Source organism: Toxoplasma gondii, chromosome X (assembly GCF_000006565.2).
Source record: "Toxoplasma gondii ME49 chromosome X, whole genome shotgun sequence".
In the NCBI taxonomy this organism is placed as follows: Eukaryota; Apicomplexa; class Conoidasida; order Eucoccidiorida; family Sarcocystidae; genus Toxoplasma; species Toxoplasma gondii.
In genome coordinates, this window is record NC_031478.1 from 6,616,866 (window position 1) to 6,635,025 (window position 18,160).

General features: G+C 58.3%; 1 protein-coding gene across 1 annotated transcript; it reads left to right on the plus strand.

Annotated features, from left to right (window-relative positions):
* Window positions 1-729: 729 nt before the first annotated feature.
* Window positions 730-16,918, plus strand: AP2X8 (AP2 domain transcription factor AP2X-8; the record flags this gene model as incomplete). Its single annotated transcript, XM_002370776.2, has 6 exons — window positions 730-6,885; window positions 7,163-7,351; window positions 7,617-7,760; window positions 8,104-8,166; window positions 8,752-8,844; window positions 9,542-16,918. 6 exons carry the CDS (start codon window positions 730-732, stop codon window positions 14,348-14,350), a joined length of 11,454 nt encoding a protein of 3,817 aa, XP_002370817.1. The 3' UTR covers window positions 14,351-16,918.
* Window positions 16,919-18,160: the final 1,242 nt, after the last annotated feature.

An 18,160-nucleotide genomic window follows, 5' to 3' on the forward strand; every position in this document is an offset into this window, starting at 1 on the left:
TCTCTTCGTTTCAATCCGTCTGCGTCTCGCTCCTCCTTTTACACAGCTGTCCTCTGTATCGTTCTCTGTATTGCTCGCTGGCACTTGCGAGCAAGGTGCCGCTTCTGCCTGTCGACGCGCGCATCAAGAAGGCATCGTTTGCTTCCGGGTAGTTTTCTTATGGCTGTTCCCTGACAGCTCGGGCGCGGAAAATCGCATCTAGCACGCGCTTCACGTGGCTCGTCAGAAGAGGAGAGAGACGACACCGAAACTTTGAAGAACGGATGACGAAGAGTTCCAGCAGCGCCTCGAGGCAGTCTGCGGTCTGCCAGCTGTATGTACACCCCGCTTTCCAGGAGATCCAGCTGCTCTCGGGCGCCAGCACATTGACGAGGCAGCGAGGGTCACTGGGGGCGTGGACTTGAGTCATTTCTCGTGTTTTTAGCTCACCGTTTGGTGATCGCTTGAGAAGAAAAGGATAAACCGGTGAAAGACCGGAGTTCCCGTTCGAAACTGGACGGACCTACGCTTATAGCCCGTGCCGAGGGCCAACACGAAAGCGTCCAAGTACCCGCAAACCAAGTTGCGACGCGTGCAGAAACAATCGAAACGTGGGTTGCGTTTTTCCGAATGTTCCAAGCTCAGCAAAAATCCACCGTCTACTACATCTAAAGCAGACACTCTGCTCATCCGTGCCTGCCTCTCAGCGTCCCCGGTTTCGCGGCTCTCTCGTCGCCTTTTCACTTCTCGATGGACTTCGAGCGGGGAGAGAGCCCCGGAGACTCCCGAGGCAGCGTGGCTTTTCTGCACCACACGGAGAAACTGGAGAGGTTGCCTGGCACAGGAGAGACGACGATTCGAGGGATGAGCTTCACGCCCCCCTACATCTGCATGGAGAGGCCGCCTCGCGCCAACTGCGAGGCCTTGCGACTGAAGTCTCCGCCCGAAAACAGGGCTTTTTCTTCTCGTTCCGAGAGTCCCTCGCCGACTCCCTTCGCCAGAGAGTGCGCCAGCCTTGGCCTCGTGTGGGGAGACGAAGGGACTCGCGCAGGGTTGCTGCGCACCCGACTGTTCACGCCTCCAGACCACACACCCCATTTGCTCGCCGAGACCGGCGCATCGTGTCTGGAGGATCTTTTTCCAGGAACTGTTCCCCAGCTTCTCTCGCACTTGCCTTCGCCTCCTCCTGTGCCTGGCGTCGCCCGCGCCTCGCGCAGCTCGTCTCCACTTGCCGGTGGGTCTTCCCTGGCCTGTGCGTCACCGTGGCCGCGGTCCGCCACTCCGTTCTTCGCTGCGAACATGCCTGCGCTACTCCCGGGGCGCGGTCCGATGCGCGTCACCAAGTGGCTAGACGGCCAAGTTTCCGACCCCCAGAGTGACTCTTGCTTGCGCGGAGGAGCGAGCCGGGTGGAGCGCGCGGCCGCGCTTCTCTGTGGGAGGTCAGAGGAGGAGCAAGAACGAGAGCGGAGTGTGGACGAGAGGCGTCTGAGAAAGGCGATAGGAGTGACGGACGAAGACGAGTCAGAAAGAGAGCGAGAAACAGAGGGAGGCGTACACGAGAGACTCTCCCGATGTGCAGCGGCGACAGCCGCAGACAGGGCAAACAACTTGCTGGGGCTTGGAGTGGAGAGAGGCCCTGAAGTAGCCGGAGGGCGGCTAGGAGGGTACTGGACCACGGAGAGCGAAGTGTACCCGCAGAGAATTGGGGAACTGGAAGGAGAAGGTCTGGGCAGTCCGGACCCAGTTGCTGCATCTGCGCTCGTGACCGCGGTCCAGGACAGCCGCGAAAATCTCAACTGCTTGACAGGCGTTTTGACAACTCTGCGCCTGTCGTCGAGAGACTCTGAAGGCGACTTCGATCTGCCGCTCTTCGTCCAGTCCCGGAAGTGGCGCGCTAAGTACAACCGGAGGTCGCTTGATCTCAAGGGAACGGTGGCAAGGAGCAAAGCGCTGGGGTATCCTGCCGGCCTACAAATCCCTGAAACGTATCGCGACCTAAAGAATTGCATGCAGCGGCCCCCGAGCATCGATGCTGCAGACAGCCGCGCATGGCGCTCAGCAGAGGCGCCCCGGGCCGCCAAAAAAGTCTTTTCAGAAGGGCGGCGAGCGACGGATCGAGACGAACAGGTCGCGTTCGTGGAGGATGAGGTCACGGAGCAGCTCCTTTTCAACGCGAACGCCGCAGTCGAAGGAACCACGCTTTACAACAATCTTTTGTGTAAATATGGGCTAGAAACGCGTTGTTTTTCAACTTCTTCGGCCCCAGGTAATACAGCGTTTGAGTCGAGACTTGCAAGAAGCGACGCCGACCCTACGGCCTCTTCACAGTCGGCTTCCGCTCTCTCGCATGCTGCTGTCTCGCCTTCTCTCGCTTCGGCTCTGCCGGTCTCTTCACTTCTGTTGGAAGACGCGGCGGATGCTGTTGGAGACAGGAGTGAACTCGAGACTGGAAGCCAAGCGGAGGCGGCGATCCCGACTTCTGAGGCGAGCTGCATGCGGAGAGAGAAGCATGTCGGAGAGGAGTCTCGAGCCGACAAGGGCGCTTTCCTGAGGAGCGCAAGCGATAGCACTCATGCAGAGGAAGACGGTCTCTCAGGTGGAAAGGACGCCAGCAGCCGGGAAGGCGGATCCGAAGAAAGGGAAGAGGCGGCCCACGAGGCCGCCGACAGCCTCTGGTCGCTTGTTCTCAATCGGAACATTGCGGCGCTTCCAGGGTTCATGACAGTTGGCCGATACGAGTGCGATTTGCTTCCGAAACGCTCTGCGTTTTCCAGGAAACAGCTGGCGGGCCTGGTCGCGGGCTCCAGACCTCTCCCCGTTCTTCCTTCTTCTTCCGACACTCCCGGATCAGCCTCAACAGAGCTTCTGGCGGAACGAGTTGCATGCGCTTTGACGCTGGACGAAGGCGAGGCTTGGAACCCCTCAGACGCCTCGGACCTCGACGACTTCCTCGAGAGCTCCTGCGCGCCCAACGCCCTCCGGCGGGGAAGACAGGCCGTCGTCCCGGTTCGAGGGGCGCGAAGGAGACGCGGCGCAGACCTCGGGCTCTCGCCGCCGCCTTCCTCCCCTGCCGTTCGTTGTCGGTCGCTGGTTCGCTGGTCTCAACAGCGTCCTTTCTTCTCGAATGTGTCTGCCTGTGCTGGCGCCGCAGACTCACGCAGAGAAGAATGGAAGGACGCCGGCAAGGTGGCCAAGCCGGGGTCAGAGAGTGCGTTGACCTCGCGAGATCTGCATGCGTCGACAGGCCTCGTAAATGCCGCTCTGGACAGCTCGGAACAGAAGAGCGGAGAGAGGGAGAGTTCTCTCTCCCCGCAGGAGCGAATCCTAACACAGGTGAAGAAGGAATTGGAAGACGAGCGAGTGCGAGAGAAGCAAACGATTCGCGACAAAGACTCAGAGAAGGGACAAGGGGGGGAGAGCAACCACCACATGCCAGGGACTGCGAATGGACAACGCACTCCGAATGAGGGCGAGGCACCTATGGAGACGGAGGAAGCTCCGACCCTGGAGCCTTCAAACGGCATGCATCGAGATGGACAGGACGCCGGGGCTCGCATGCACTCGAGCAGCACAAGAGCCCTTGAGGGTGCTGTCGAAGACGAGCCGAAAGTGACACTCCCTGACAAAGACGAACCCCATGCAAGTGCCTTATGCGGGGAAAGGGAAAAGCAGCGCCAGTCTTTTTTCTCTTCGGTTTCGTCTAGGGAAGACGCCCAAGACGAAGATTCGCGGTGGTGTGTCGCTGGTGGGATGTACAACGGCTGGAAGGGGACGTATGACGTCTGGATTTACCGTCGTGTGTCAGCAGCTCTCCGCGAAGGCAAGGGAGAAGAAGAAAAGCGGCGAGAAGGCGAGAAGAGAAAGACAGGGAAAGGGAAGCAGAGCGTCCACACGGCGTCTCTCGGCGCTGGCGGAGCCCAGGGGCTTTCACCTGGCGAAACACAGGCTTCGGGTCTGGCTCCAGGATCGACCCCTCTGGGGTCTGCGGGCACTCTGTCTGCGGGGCGCAACGGTGAAGAGACACGCGAATCGACGGGAAGCCCGGCAGGCGCCTTCGCCTCCTCTTCTTCGTTAGCTGCCAAAGGGCAAAACGGACATGCTTCGGTCGAGGACCTGAAGACGCAGAAGGAGGAGTCTTTGGGTTGCGTGCTCAGCGCCTCTGCTTTGCCTCTGAACCCTCACAGTGGGGAGACAAGAGAAGACAGTGCAGGGAGGGACGAGGAGAAGGGCGAAGAGAGGGAGAGAGACGAGAATGAGCCCCCTCTTTATGAGTGGCGCGTGAAGCGTTTTTCTGCTCTCATTCACGGCCATGAGAAGGCTTCGCGACTCGCATGCAAGTACTGCGTCTACCTGGAAAGGTTTGGGCGAATTCGAGGGCGGCTGTCTATCTGCAGCACTTGTTGCCGGGACGCGTGCTCCGGCTGCATGCCTTCGAAGAAGAGAGCTGCGGGCGCGGACTTCTCGCCCCACTGCAGAAACGGCCGGGACGCGGGCGTTGGCGGGGCCGGTAGGGCCCCAAAGCGCCGCGTGCAGGCCAAGAAGGGTGCGGCAGGGGCTGCCGGTGTCTGCGGCGACAGGGCCAGGAAGGGCAAGGGCGAGGACGAGCCCGAGAGAGACGGACTGGACCGACGAGAAGAGGGAGGCACTCCGTCCTCAAAACAGACAGCTGAGCGGCGTGGCGCGGCGAAGAAGGAAGGCCGAGAAGAAGACGACCGCGTCGATGGGAAAGGCACCTCCTTGTCTTTGGAGAACAACAGTTTCGAAAGCTCCTGCCCCGCTATGCGGTCGTCTTTGCGCGCGTCGTTTGAGGTGAAAGGCCCTCTGTCTCCGTCATCGGCGGACGACAGACCGAACGAAGGAGCCGCGGGCCGCGGCGCGCCTCCTGGCTCCGAAGGGCCTTCGCGAGACCTCGCCCTTCGGTCGCACTCCTTCAGCTCGGCTTCCAGTTCTCGGAAAAGTGCGAAGAACGCTGCAGAGTCTCTGCGACGCATAGCCGGACCTCTGTTCAGGAGCTCTGGAGACCTCACGGCCTCTCAGCTGGGCGCTGAGACTGAGGAATCCGACGTTTTGCAGGACGTCTTCGAGCTCTACTCAGAAGCAGGCGAGGCGTGGGAAACCTGCACGACGCCTGTCTCCTTTAGCCCTTCTCTCAGTGTCGCGTCGAGGGACACTCTAGTCGTCTTGGGGGGGAGCCAGACAACTGCGGTGGCCCGGCTCGACTCCGGCAAGATGAGCGAAGCTGTCCGGAGAAGCTCGAACGCCCTCAGCGCAGCAGCCTCGTCATTCCCGAAGGGCAAAGGTTTCGGAGGCGCTAGCAAAAAGACAGACAGCGTCACGCTGTCCTTCCTCGCGCGCGTATGCCGGAACCTGAGGATGTTTCTTCTCCTTTGTCAGCACAACACTGTCGCTGGGGGCCTCCCTGGCGACTCCAAGTGTGTCTGTCGCGCCCAGAGCGGGCCTGGAGGCGCTGGCCTCGCGGGCGCAGACGGTCGCGCTCCGGGAGACTTAGGAGACAGCAAGGGGACAGCGATTGCGAGGGGTCCAGGCGGCGCGGCAGGTCGAGCACACGGGTCGGAGCCATGGGCGAGTCCGAATTACACGGGCGGGCCTTTCTTTCCGCCTGCGGGTTCAGCGCCATCGGGATGGCCGCCTGTGGCGCAGGCCAATTCAAGACCTGAAGTCCTCTCGGCGATTCAGGGAGCGCAGGGGCAGGGCCCACATGTTGCACATTCGCTTCGTCTTGCCGCCTCACTGTCTCCAGCGCAGACCACTAGTGAAAGTTTCCTCGCCCCAGAGTCGTTTGCGGCTGGCGTCCGCCCGCTCCTTGAAGGCTCGCTGTCCGTTTTGATCCCTGAGGAGCCCCAGGTGGGCCTGGGGCCGTCTGCAGGCCAGCAGCTCGCGTCATCGTCGCTCTCGCCAGGTGTCTCTGTGAAGGCGGAGCCTTCGAGCTATTTTCAGAGTGCTCAAGGGACATGTCGAGACGTATCTGCGGGGGCTAGAACAGCGATGCCCTCTAGTTTTCTAGAACAAGGCCGCCCAGGGGCGGCTCCGGGTCACGCGCCCTCGGGTGTCGGACGCTGTCCCCCCCAGGGCCGAGACGCTTCGCCGGGGTGCCCAGGGTTTCGCACTCCTCCAGCTGGATTTGACGGGCCGAGTTCGAGCGGCGCAGGGTACTCTCTCTCTCCCTATGGTTACCCTGGCACAGAAATCTCGCCCCATCTGGCTCCGTTTTTCCCGGAGCCTTACCGCCGCTTCCGTGAGTCCCGAGGAGGCCCAGCTTGGATCCACTCGCCGGGTTCTGTCGACGTACCGTCTTCCGGACTTCAGAGCCCGTTCACCGGCTTCCACGCCACCTCAGGAAGTTCCCCGCCTCGCTTGGGACCGTCGGAGGGGGCGTCGTTTGCTGAGGCCTCGCCGCGGGCTCTTGCGGGAGATTTGGGCCCTGCCGGCTTTTTGGGCGCGAGCGCCGGGGCGCCCGCCGCGGAAGGCCGAGGCCCGTTATTTGACCCAAGTGCGGAAGGAGAGGGCAAGTTTGCGCCTGACGCGGGAGCCTTGGGGACCGTGGAGGGACCGGCGGACTGCAGGACCCAGGGCGAGACGGGCCGAACTGCGGACGAGGACGAGAAGAAGAAGGCGAAGAAGGCGAAGAAGCACGGGCGAATCACGGACATCGAAGAGCGACTCGCGCGGGAAGAGCCGTACGATGTCGTGGAGGAAGGAGACGATCCTGAGCCGACGAGACAGCTGGGGCTCGAAGCGACGGAGAAAGAACAGGACGTTCCGAGGAGTGGAGACTCGAAAAGCCCCGATCAAGACTCGCCGGGGCAACCTGCAGATATCATGCACGGCTATTTCAAAGCGAGGGTTCGAAATAGACGCGTCAAAGATGGACTGCTCCTACGCATGGTAAGCGGCAAGCGTCGTCGAACAGGCGATCGAACACCGCTGCAAACTCGTATCGGGTGTGGACGAACGCGTATTTAGAGATTCCTCCACCTTCCAGGGGACTGTTTGTGGTTCAGCATCCCGAGGGGGGTCGGAGGGGTCTGAGGAGGGACCGGACTCCTGGAAACTAACTGTCGATTAGTGTGCGTCTCTGTGGATACTAAGAAGAACGCAGTTTGTCGATGCTTTAGGCACTTTGCTTCAGAACGAGAGACGCTGTGCAATGTTTGCTGTCCAGACGGCAGTTCTCGTGGGAAAAGGTTTCTATGACCTCGAGACGGTTGAGCCAGGCGCACCACGGCGTCGCGGGGGTTGGGGAGAATCCGGCGAAGAAGAAGAAGAGTCGGAGACGAAGTACCTTTTCTCCAATCCCGCATCGCAGAAACCCTGCGATTTCATCCTCTACTTCGATACACGCGAAAATCGGGTACGCATCTTTCTGTTCACCGTTGAGCCCGTTTGCGGTCGCTCTTCGCTTTGAGCTTCTCCCCTTCCTGCGCCTGCTTGGCATTTCTGTGGCCTCTTCATCGTGCGAAGTCCAAACTTCCGCTTTTTCGTCCCTGTTGTAACGCCTCCTCCTCGACTTGCTGGTGGGAGTCGAAAGCAGCTTCTACATCGTCTTTCGGTGTGATTTGTGTAGCCGAAAGAAGCCGTTAATATCGTCTTTCTGTGTGCCTTTCGCTCGCCCCCAGGACGCATCAGTGGCAATTTTGAACCAGGCACTGCCTGCCCCGCCGCCTCGGCTTCCTCCGAAGAATGGAGAATCTCAGGCCCGTCGCACCCTTCGCCAGCTCTATGATCACTTTCTGGAGCCCAAGTGTCAATGTTTAGAGGACGTAAGATACAAATTGGAAAGCGTTTTTCGTCTTCTGGGGCAAAGGCTGATTTACCACGGCTCCGCCCTTCTCCTACAGCTCTCTCTTCTCTCCTGGTTTCTCTCTGTCGTTTCTCCCCTCTTTCATTGGTGTCGTGCCTAGACACAGAGAAGGTGCTGCTCACCCAGCGGTCGACTCCGTAGGAAACTGAACCTGTTTGCTGTTCTCCGCCTTCGTAATAATTCGCTCCTGCTCTGATGTTTGATTTCTCTCTGAAAGCGTTCCGTCTTCTCACACCGAGGGGAGGCTCGGAAGCCCAACTAGCATCGTTGGCAAACGCCATTTCTCTTTGTTGTGGTTGCAGAAAACCTTGAAGGTAAAACATGGTGTAATCAACCTTCTGGGGTTCCCTCGCTTGTACGTGAAGGTAAGACCAGCCTTCTCTGCGCACCGTTTTCTCTTTCGAACTCCGACTCCGCCTTTTTTCTGCTGAGACACCACGTACGCATGCAGTCACTCCCGCGGTTCTCGTGCGTGAGGACGCATGCAGCCCTCGCTGCCTCGAACCGCATCTGTGCCTCAGGAAAGCCAGAGTGGCGATCCGCAACGTCAAATTAAAACGTGATTCCAGGGTCGAACCGAGAAATCTGAGATTGCTAAGACATGCCCCAAGTGCACGCATGCGGGTACACGCCTGTCAGCTTTTTCCATCCAAGATATATATATATATATATATATGTACATATGTGTGTACATATGCATACATATATATATATATATATATATTTATGTGTCTGTCTGTGTAAATGTAGACATCTTCGAAGTCTTACGTTGTGGCTGTCTGGCAGATGCAAGGTGCTTTGGGATTCAGGCCCACTGGCCCTAGAGGCGTTGTGTTTGGGGGTTCCAGTCGAGGTAAGGCTCCTCGAAGGTGGTGTCTTTCGTCTCGTGCTTTGTCACCCAAGGAGAGACATGCGACGTTCTGCTTCGTGATTTTCTGTTGCGTCTTCAGCTTCACTGCAGTATGTCTTGGGATGAACGCCTTTCTCTTTTTTCGTCCTTCCTCCACTGGCTCTGCCGCGAAGACGACTCGCAGCCTCCACCTGTAAGGAAGATTTAGAGTTTTGCAGACGTCTCAGACTCCCGTTTTCTTGTCCTACCTCTTCCTGTTTTTCTTCTTTCGTGTGACTCGTCTTGTGTCCCGAGCTGCTGTATTTCCAAAGTTCTCTCTGTGGCCTTCCGGGCGTCCGACGCGCGTGCTGAGAGGTCAGAGATCTTTAGGAAAACCAGTGAGGGGTAGCGATAACTCCGAGAGAGAATCGTATCGTTTTGCCTTTGTTTTAAAACTGCGTCGTTCTCTTCTCTCCCTCTGCCACCCTACGGAGGAGCTGAGATGTTCCATAAGAAAAAGAGCTTCTCGTCCACTATTTTTGTGGCGACCAGGTGCTTTTTGAGAGACTCGATTTCTTTCCCAATACTTTGTACTTCTTTTTATCTTTCAGACTACGTATCTGATATAACATCAAAACGATCCTTTGTATTACATTTTATCTTGCCTTCTTCAGGATGTATTAAAATAGTTTTACGTATCTTCTACTTACATTTAAATGGTTCTGGCAACCCTGCAGGTCGCGGTACCGGGGAATCTCGCGCAGTTTTTGGTGATTTGCGTTTGTAAGAAAGTTTTGGAATACGTAACTTTAATTCGTTATTCTATTCAAGGAAAAAATCGTTTGATCAGCTAGGGAAAACTGGGATTTTTGTTCACTTGCAATGCCCGCATATTTTTTTTTCTGTCGCAGTGGTCGTCGCCGGAGCTGCATCCTGAGTTGTTGGCGTATTTGGTGGATTTGGGCCGGAAAGGTTTTGCGAGCGGCGGGGCGGCAACGACGGCCGTTGTGAATGCGCCAGATCTTCCCCTGGACGACTCTGCTTTGTCGAAAAAGAACGCTGCACTTATCCGGGCCTACATGCAACAAGACACAGGAGCATCTGGGCCTTCCGGCTCCGTAGGCGCGACATCAAGTGACCCTGAGGCGCCTCGGAAGGACGACGAAGCCGAAGAAGGCGAGAAGGATGACTCAAACGCGGCGCTGGTTGAAGGCCCGGCCCCAGAGACGAGCGGAGACAGCACGGGAGCGGCACAGCCCTGTGGGAAAGGCAGAGAAGAAAGGGAGGCGGGAGACAAGCGAGGTCCAGGAAACGAAGGCTGTGGAAAGGGCGACGGCTTCGGATCGCCTGTCGCTGTCGCTGGGACCACAGCGGCTCCAGGGGAGACAGAAAGTGTCTCTTGCCCGAGCTCAACGTCTGGAGGCGGCGCATCGTCGGCTCTGTCGAGCGGCCCTTCCGACTCCGCCGCGGCTCCAGATGGCTGTGAATCTTCGCCAGTGGCCTTGGAGTCTGCGTCGCTTCTCTCATTCTCGCCTTCCGCTGCGCGTGCTGAGGTCCTGACTGTGCCTGGAGTCGGCCTCGTGAACTTCTCATTGCCCGACGGCGTCAAGTTTGACAAGAGCAAGCTCGCGTTCCGCTGTTACTGGCGCGAAGGCCACGCAGGCGTCGTGACCGTCGGCGCGGGCGCCGCCGTCTCGCCGTCGTCTGGCGCGGGGACCTTCGTTCCCTCGCGTCCGACCGTCTGCACGGCGCAGAACAAGAGCCGCACTTTCAGCTGCCGCAAGTACGGCCTGTATCAGTCACGGGTCCTGGCCCTCCAGGCCCGGCTTCTCTCTGAGTTGCTGTGGCCTCAGCCCCCGTCGCCGGCCCGTCTCAGAGTCTCGGCCATGGCCGCAGTCGTTTACGGTCTCATTGCGGCTCCAATGCCCTTCACAGACCCCTGGCAAGCCGTCTGCGGGGTGTCTGTCGCCGAGGACGCGCTGAGACAGCGCCGGGAGGTCTGGAAGAACCTTCTGGACCCCCGCCAGCGACGACCTGCCCCTGCTCCCATCTCGCAACTGTCTCTGCCGCCGGTCTCAGGGCCTCCGCATGCGTCTAGTGCGACACAGGAGCTACCGAACCGCCCTGGAACTCCTTGGCCAGGACAGGAGACAGTGTGTGGGGCAAGGGGCCCTGCACCAGGTTTGGCCTCTGCGTGGGCAACATATGGGAACCCCGGAGACAGAGACGCCGCTGAGCCACAAAGCACCTACGTAGGCCGCGGCCCCGCGGGTGCAGAAGGCCCTGGAGGGGGAATTGCCGTGCATCGCGAGTGGGCGCGAAACAGCGGCTCAGAGGCGGCACAGCCCTGCCAGTTCGGCCGCGCCGTGGAGCGGCCTGTGCCAGGTCCCCAGAGTTCCCTGGGGCCCGGAGGAGACAATCGCGGAGACCATATGGCCTACGACCAGTCTCCCGCCGGACCCGCCAGCAATGCTCCAGGGCCAACGCCACCATTTGTGGGGCCTTTCTCGCCCGGACTGGTCCTCCGCCACGGGCCGCCAGCGTTCTCTCAAGACCCATCGCTGCATCGGCCCCCTTTCGCGGCTGGGACCGGACCAGCGGGCCAGAGACTCGCGTCGGATTCACCCTACCCCTTGAAGAACGAGGCGTCGCCCCAGCTCGCGATGGCACACGCGCCCGGCTTTGAGAACAGCGACGGTTTTCAGGGGGAGCAGCCTCTGGCTAAACAGCGAAAGATTGAGGGTGCCAGTGATCGTCCAGTCCCCGACGAAGGACAGGTTTTAGGAACCATCTCACACGGCAAGAGCCCCGCTGCAAGACCCGTGGACGGCGACTTCGCGCCGGACGGCAGATCGCCTCTCTTCTCTCAAGACGCGAGTGGTGTCGGGGGGGGCAGACCCTCGGGGGTAGGAGGGCAGCTTGCAGCGGGAGGCAAAGGCCATTTTGCGACCGCGCCATTCGGCTCCGGAACTCTCCCCACCACAAGAGGGCCGAGCCAACCGGGGGGCGATGGATTGTCCCACCGTTCTGGAACCGAACCTGCAGCGGCGTACTCGAGTCCCGCGGGCGCCGCGTACCCGTCGGCTTCTAACGCGTCTCCGATTTATGGTGCTGCCCCGAAGAGAGAAGGTGACTCTCCTTTTGGCCCTGCTCCTCCTTCCGGGTACTGCCGCCCGGGTTCGCCCGCTGTGGATCCCAAACTTCCTGGCTCTGTACCTTCCTCTGGGAATTTAGACAGTGTAAATTACGGATCATTCTTTCCGGGCCAACAGGCCCCTCAGGGAGATGGGAGGATTGCCCCATGGGGCAGCGGCCATGTGGGGGCCCCTCGGGGTGAGGCGCGCGGGTCCGAAAGGGTGGGCCACGCCGGGGCCTCCAGGGGCCTCACAGGACACGAACTCGAGGAAGGCCAAGGGGGCCCCGGCGAGGAAGGCGCAGGCAGAGAGCGCCAAAGAAAACGGAGAAAAAGCGCAATGTCGATGTCTTCGCAAGGAGAAAACACTCCGCTGTTTGCGCCGACGTCTCTGCCTCCAGTGCCATTCGCAAGCGGAGACAGTTTAGCAGACGGCTCAGGGAGCGATTTTGGGCAACAGTTGGGCCCGCCATTTTCACATGGATCACATGCGCCACCGTTTCCGGAAGCGAACGCTGTGGGGTCTCAGCATTTCACAGCAGATAATCTGGAGACGCCGGGACTCCCGGCAGAGTTGGGGGGAGGGGATGGTCGGCGTCAGTCTGGAAGCACCCACGAGGAGGTTTCGGGGCCTCGCGCGGGAGGCGAGAAAGGCGAGTTTTCTCTCGAAGGCGCGCCACAAGCAGCGGCGCAGCAGCTCTCGGCAGAGACGCTGACTTTCCTGCTGGGGACGAACGTGGTATGGGAAGAGAACGAGAAACGCTGGCGCGTGCAGGTTCGGCCTCCTTCGCCTCGCGGGTGTGACGGAGAGGGAGCAGATGGCAAACTGGGGGGCGAAAAGAAAAAGCGGAAGCGGGACGGTTTCTCTGCGGGAGGAGAGAGACGGCGGTCGTCGACCGGGAACGAGCCCGACGATCAGCACAAGGCAGGCACCCTAGAGTGGGTGTCGATGGCCCAGCTGCACCAAGCGCAGAAGCTGCAGAACCAGCTCGTGGGGAAGATGGAAAGGGGAAAGGGCGAAGGGGGCGATGAAGAGAGACTCGGAGGGGACGGCCGCGGGAACATTTTCTTCGACGCCAACGGCTCAGACGAAAATGCAAAGAAGGCTGCACTTCTCAAAGCCAGAAGGTGGCTGAGACGCCGAATCGTTCAGGGCCAAATCCTCGTTACGGGCCTCTCGCGAGACGGCCTCTTCTCCAGCCGGCCTGACGAGCCCGAGAGGAGCAGTTCTGTCTCGACGGGCGCCTTTACTGGGAGCTCTCCGAACGACAAACCCACAGATCTCAACGCTGCTGTCCCTCCTCTGTCCCCGTTTTTCTCTCCGATCCCTTTCGGTGCGACGACAGCTCCTCACAGGCCGTCTCCGGGCTTTTACCCGCCGGCACCTGCTCACCCCACGGAGGACGGGTGCAGGCCCCCGATGCCGGCGCCTGTGCCCATGCATGCGCCCCAGGGACCCGTAGACTCTCGGACCTACCGGGGTGCTCGTCCTGTCTATCCTGGATCCGATGTGACCCCACAAACCTGCCACGGAGTCCGACCGGAAAGCATGCAAGAAGAAGGGCGAGCGGCGCTGTTAGCAGAGCAAGGGTCCGCGTTCTTCGTATCTGGCGACGGAAAAGGAGACAACCGCGGGGCGACAGTAGGCCAGATACGGCAAGGGACAGTACGCGTTATGCAGTCCCAAACTGCGTCTCAATCTCTGGATCAGGGCTTCGACCTCCCCCACCCTCCAGCCCCTGGGCCTGCGTACCGGGGTGTCCCAGTGGGCCACGGCCCCTCGGGGCCGTACTACCTGAATGGGGGGTGTGTCGCCCAGAGGCCTTATGCGACCTTCTCGAATCTTGCTGGTCCTGTCCAGGGTTCTTTTCCTCCTCTAGAGTTCTCCAATGGTGGGCTGCCTACCACAGCTTTGGGCCGCCGAGGCAGTGACTCGGGGCCTCAAGGAGCGGGCCGGAACGCTTCTCAAATGCAGCCCGGCTTCGCCTCAAGACCCCACGGGCCCGAACGGCTGGGACGGGAGAGCGCGCCGCAGTCTGGTGCGCCTCCGGGGTTCTCCCCACACGCTCACGGACGAGGCGAGAGAGACAGGCCTTCTTTTTCGGGGGCAACGACAATGCCGCTTGCAAGCCTCACCGCGTTTTCGCACCCTGCGGCTGGCCCCATGTTTGTGGGGACGGAAGGGCGAGGACAGCAAGGAGACATCCACCCGAATCTCTGCGGGGTGGCCCCTGTCGGAGGCCCGCGGGGCCCTGCACATGCTCCGATGCCAGCCTATGGCCCTGGTGGGGCTGCGGGACCTCCCAGAGACGACCGAAGAGCAGAGGGTGGTGCTCCAGGCGTTTCCCACTCTGACATCTTTTTGGCCAACGACAGAAGACTGCATCCTGAGATGTGTCTGCATTCGGCGCCGTCCTGGGGGCCCGCCGGAACTTTCGCTTCTCCGGATAACAGGCAAAATGCAGAGCCATGGCCTGCCGCACATGCCTCATCAAACAATTTTTTCGATTACACGGGCGTCAACATGCCTGCCGCTGGCCCCCCCATTCAGCTGGACTGGAGTAAAGTGAGAGGCGCGGGGGGATAGCCGGACGAAGAAAGATTTCAGAGAAAACAGGTGGCACGAGTGCGAAATGCGGTTTTTTTCCAATATTGTGTCAGAAGAACGGCTGTCCATAGGAAAAGGAGAAAACAGATACTGAAGGGAGAAAAAATAGAGGCGAGTTAGACCAAGGAGAAAGACACGAAGACACGGACTCGTATGCCGACCAGCCTACGCCCCGCACACGGATCGCTGTCAAGGACACAGTGGAGAAGTGACGTTGAAAAGGAAACAAGGGAAATGAGAAGAAATGCAGAGAGAGACGGCGGAGAATAGGAAAAAGATAAGGAGCTGACAACGAGGGAAGAGAGGAGCTTTTTTGCGACGATAGGGGACTAAAGGGGATCTGGCGGAATCGGATAAGAAAGGGGATCTCAACAGGGACGGAGCGTCAGAAGAGGCGGCCTGGGAACAGTTTAGGGACACCACTCAACTCTGACTCCGGAGATGGAAAATCGGCAAGTCACGAGAAAATGGAGTGAGGTACAACAGCTGCTGGGTGGAGATGCGTGCAGACAGTAGAGTACAGTTCCCGACAAAATGTAGTATACTGTACCATAGCAGTTTTTCAACAGCGGCGGTCGGTGGAGAAGCGAGGGGGAGGAGAAGAACGGAAGAACTGAGGAAGCTGAGGAGAAGAAAACGGCGGGGAAGGAACAAGACAGAAGGAACGACAGCAGCTGTTACTCAGGTGGCCGTTGCTCTGTTGGGGGCAGAGGAAGGTGGCGAATCGTCTTCCGAATAAAGGAGGGAAGGGACAACAACGTCTGTCTGCATGTTCAAGCTGTTTCTGTATCCGAAAGGGATGGTGGGCGAGCTTCCGTTGTTGCTCGTTGTTCTTGTAAATACATCTTGATGTCATTCCCTTTCGGTTTTGTTTGGAGAATCGTGTGTTCTCGGTCTTTTCCCGGCTTCTTAGGCGCGTATTTCGATGTCTTCTTAGCTCGACTCGTGGTTCCCTTTCCCTGACCACGAACACTAAAGCGAGGTAATTTGGCCACACACATCTTCAGAGTGGCTTCATAATTTCGGTTCAATTGAGAGGACTGACACAGCATTGCACTCGTATTTCAATTTGCCACCCGACTGTTCGGGCGAACTACGGTTCAGTCACAAGACGCTATACGTGCGGGTGGCAAACGCTAGTCTACTCCAGTGAGACGACGATTCAGAATCTTGCTCCTGCCGGCTTCTCCGTACGTTCTCGTCGACGTAGAAGCATACTCCTTGGCACCGGCGAAGCAGAATGTACTATTTCATGCGTAGGAGCCTGATCGCCAGACATCAAACACTTCCGGGATGAATAGTTGTGGTAGTGCGCCCACACTCTTGCTCCAGGGATAAACTTGAACGGTGTTGATGTGGTGTTGTGGGAACACAGCGTCAAATATTACTATAGTTGTCAAGATAGAGGAGCCGTCACGGTTTGGTTGAACGAAGAGTACCGTTATCCTGTGTGCGCTGCTGGCACTCTTCAAAGTCTGCCCACGTCCAACATGCTTGATGTGCACTGGAGCCGACAAGCGCATTCAGCATGGGACGAAGCAAACGGGGACTGATCAAGACATCGAGAGACGGCGAGTCTTCAGTGCACCCTGCGACAGACCTCGCAACTCGAATACTATCGAGTGCTGTGACGTTTTGGCTCTTCTACTTGCCTCAAATTTCAGCAACGACTTTTTGCCTCTCACGCTGTGACGACTCAAGGCCAGGCGCAGAATCGTGTTTCTATTCGGTGCCTCGTGTGCTAACCTGGGAACAGACCTATGGATGACTTGCCTTACCCTTTGTTGCATTTGTGGGCTAACGGGTCGACGTCATCATCGTTGAAGATGACTCATTTGTATCCTTTCCGCCACTGCCGAAAAATGTCATCGTAGAACTCCGGACTTCGGCAAAGAAGAGTGGCCAATAACTCCGGAGTTTGGTGTTGGGACGTGGACAAAGACACCGGAGTTCGGAAGTGAGGAGTGGGCGAGGACTCTAGCGTTTCGCGACTAGCAGAGCCAACCACGCGCCACAGGCCAGCTCGACGAGGCGGAACAAACGTGTTCGACGCGCACGTGCTCCGCCAAAGGAGCCGCCATCTTGCAGTTCACGCGAGGACCTCTCCGAATCGCCTTGTTCGGCACAGCGCGTCTGGTCCCTCTGGCGAGCGAGCACGGCCAGCACAACCAGCAGAAGCGTTGTGAAGAAACCCCAAGCCGTCGTGGACTCGATCCCTCGCTCAAGCGCCGGTGCGAGCTCACTGGTGTTGCACTCTGGAGTTTCGTGCGCAAGGCGGCCCCGGTGGAGAGGACACGAGGCCAAAGAAATGTGGCAAGTGCCACCGCTTTTTGAAGGGGAAAGGCGCGAAGACACCTTTCTGTGAGTGCGCGTTCGCGCAATAGTGGGTACGGGCCCGTTGAGCGGTGGCGGGCGTCGCTCGTTTTCTTTCGGCTTTCTTGGAGGATACACCCTCGATTTGACCCTGTGGCGAAGTGTCGTGTCGTTGTTCGTGCGGCTTCTTTTGTTCTGTGGCTGTGTCTTTTGGCTGACTGTTTTCACTTTACAACATTGTTAACCTGTTTTGCCTTCCTGTCAAGTGACTCTTCTAAATTTTGGAGAAACGGGAAAACCACGAGTTTGCGTACACGAATTGACAACTTGTCAGCTGTCGATGTTAGAAACGGAGAAAATGGCATCTTCGACGAAAAACCGCCTTAGCAACGTTATGGAAAGCGTTAGAGACGGTAGTATTGCCGGGCCTACTCAAGAACACTGTCTGCCAGTGCAGAGGAACACAGAGGGAGATGGTCTTATTCGAGTGCACATTCATCAGCAGAGGTGCGTTTCTGGCATGGTGGCTCTACGATTGCCGTCTAGGTAAGTAAGCGTTTTTGGACGACCCACGTACGTATCCCCAAAGAAGGTGGAAAAGAATGAAACAAGCACAGATCAGGAATTTGTCGTCTGATAGCAATAGTAAGGGCCACTGTTTTGGTACATAACTGTGGATGCAGCTGCGCCAACCGCGTTACCGAATTTCGTGCGAAGGAATCTTCAGTAGAAGTGAATCTGCATGAGGTCCCCGAGAACGCTCAGCATGTGGCTGAAGTGGGACACACCTTGAATAGTTTAACTTTTCACGAGTTCTCATGTGTTGCTTAACAAGGGGAGCTATACAGTGAAGCGCCATCGTTCACCGCTGAAAAGAACCGGTGTCTGTGCCGTTGATGCCACGTTTTGATCGTCAATTCCCTTCGAAACCCGGACACCAACACATGCGTGAGGGAAGGTAAGGCAAACGTTGAATCAAAGAGGTGTACGTACACCTGGCTACCCACTGTAGTAGGTTTTGGGCCCAGCCACTTGCTGAGAATCAGCAGTTTCATTTCAGTATGGAACTGTATGCGGCCAAGCGTCTGGGGGAACGTAAACCCATGAATTGTGTAACACTCGGCGCCTGATGCTAGGAATAACCGGCATGGACACGCCTTTTCGCACCGGGTCATTTTGTACCTTCTTCCTGCCTACGTTCACTGTTTTAGAATTCTACCTTGAGAGACTTTACGCTCGCAAGGCCTCCACGAACCTGAGCAGCATGCCTGCGTACATACTTCTACGGAGACAAATCTTACTGCTCAACTTGAACAGTGTCCTTTTCGGTCTCGGTACGGAAAAAGCCTGCGACAAGAAAGATTTGAGTCCGCGGCTCCCACAGAGGCTTTCTTTCTTCTGCAACGCTTTTGTAGTGTAACAACTCTCATCAAACCCGCGGCGCAGGCTGGCGTTAGAAGCGGGTTCCCTGTATTT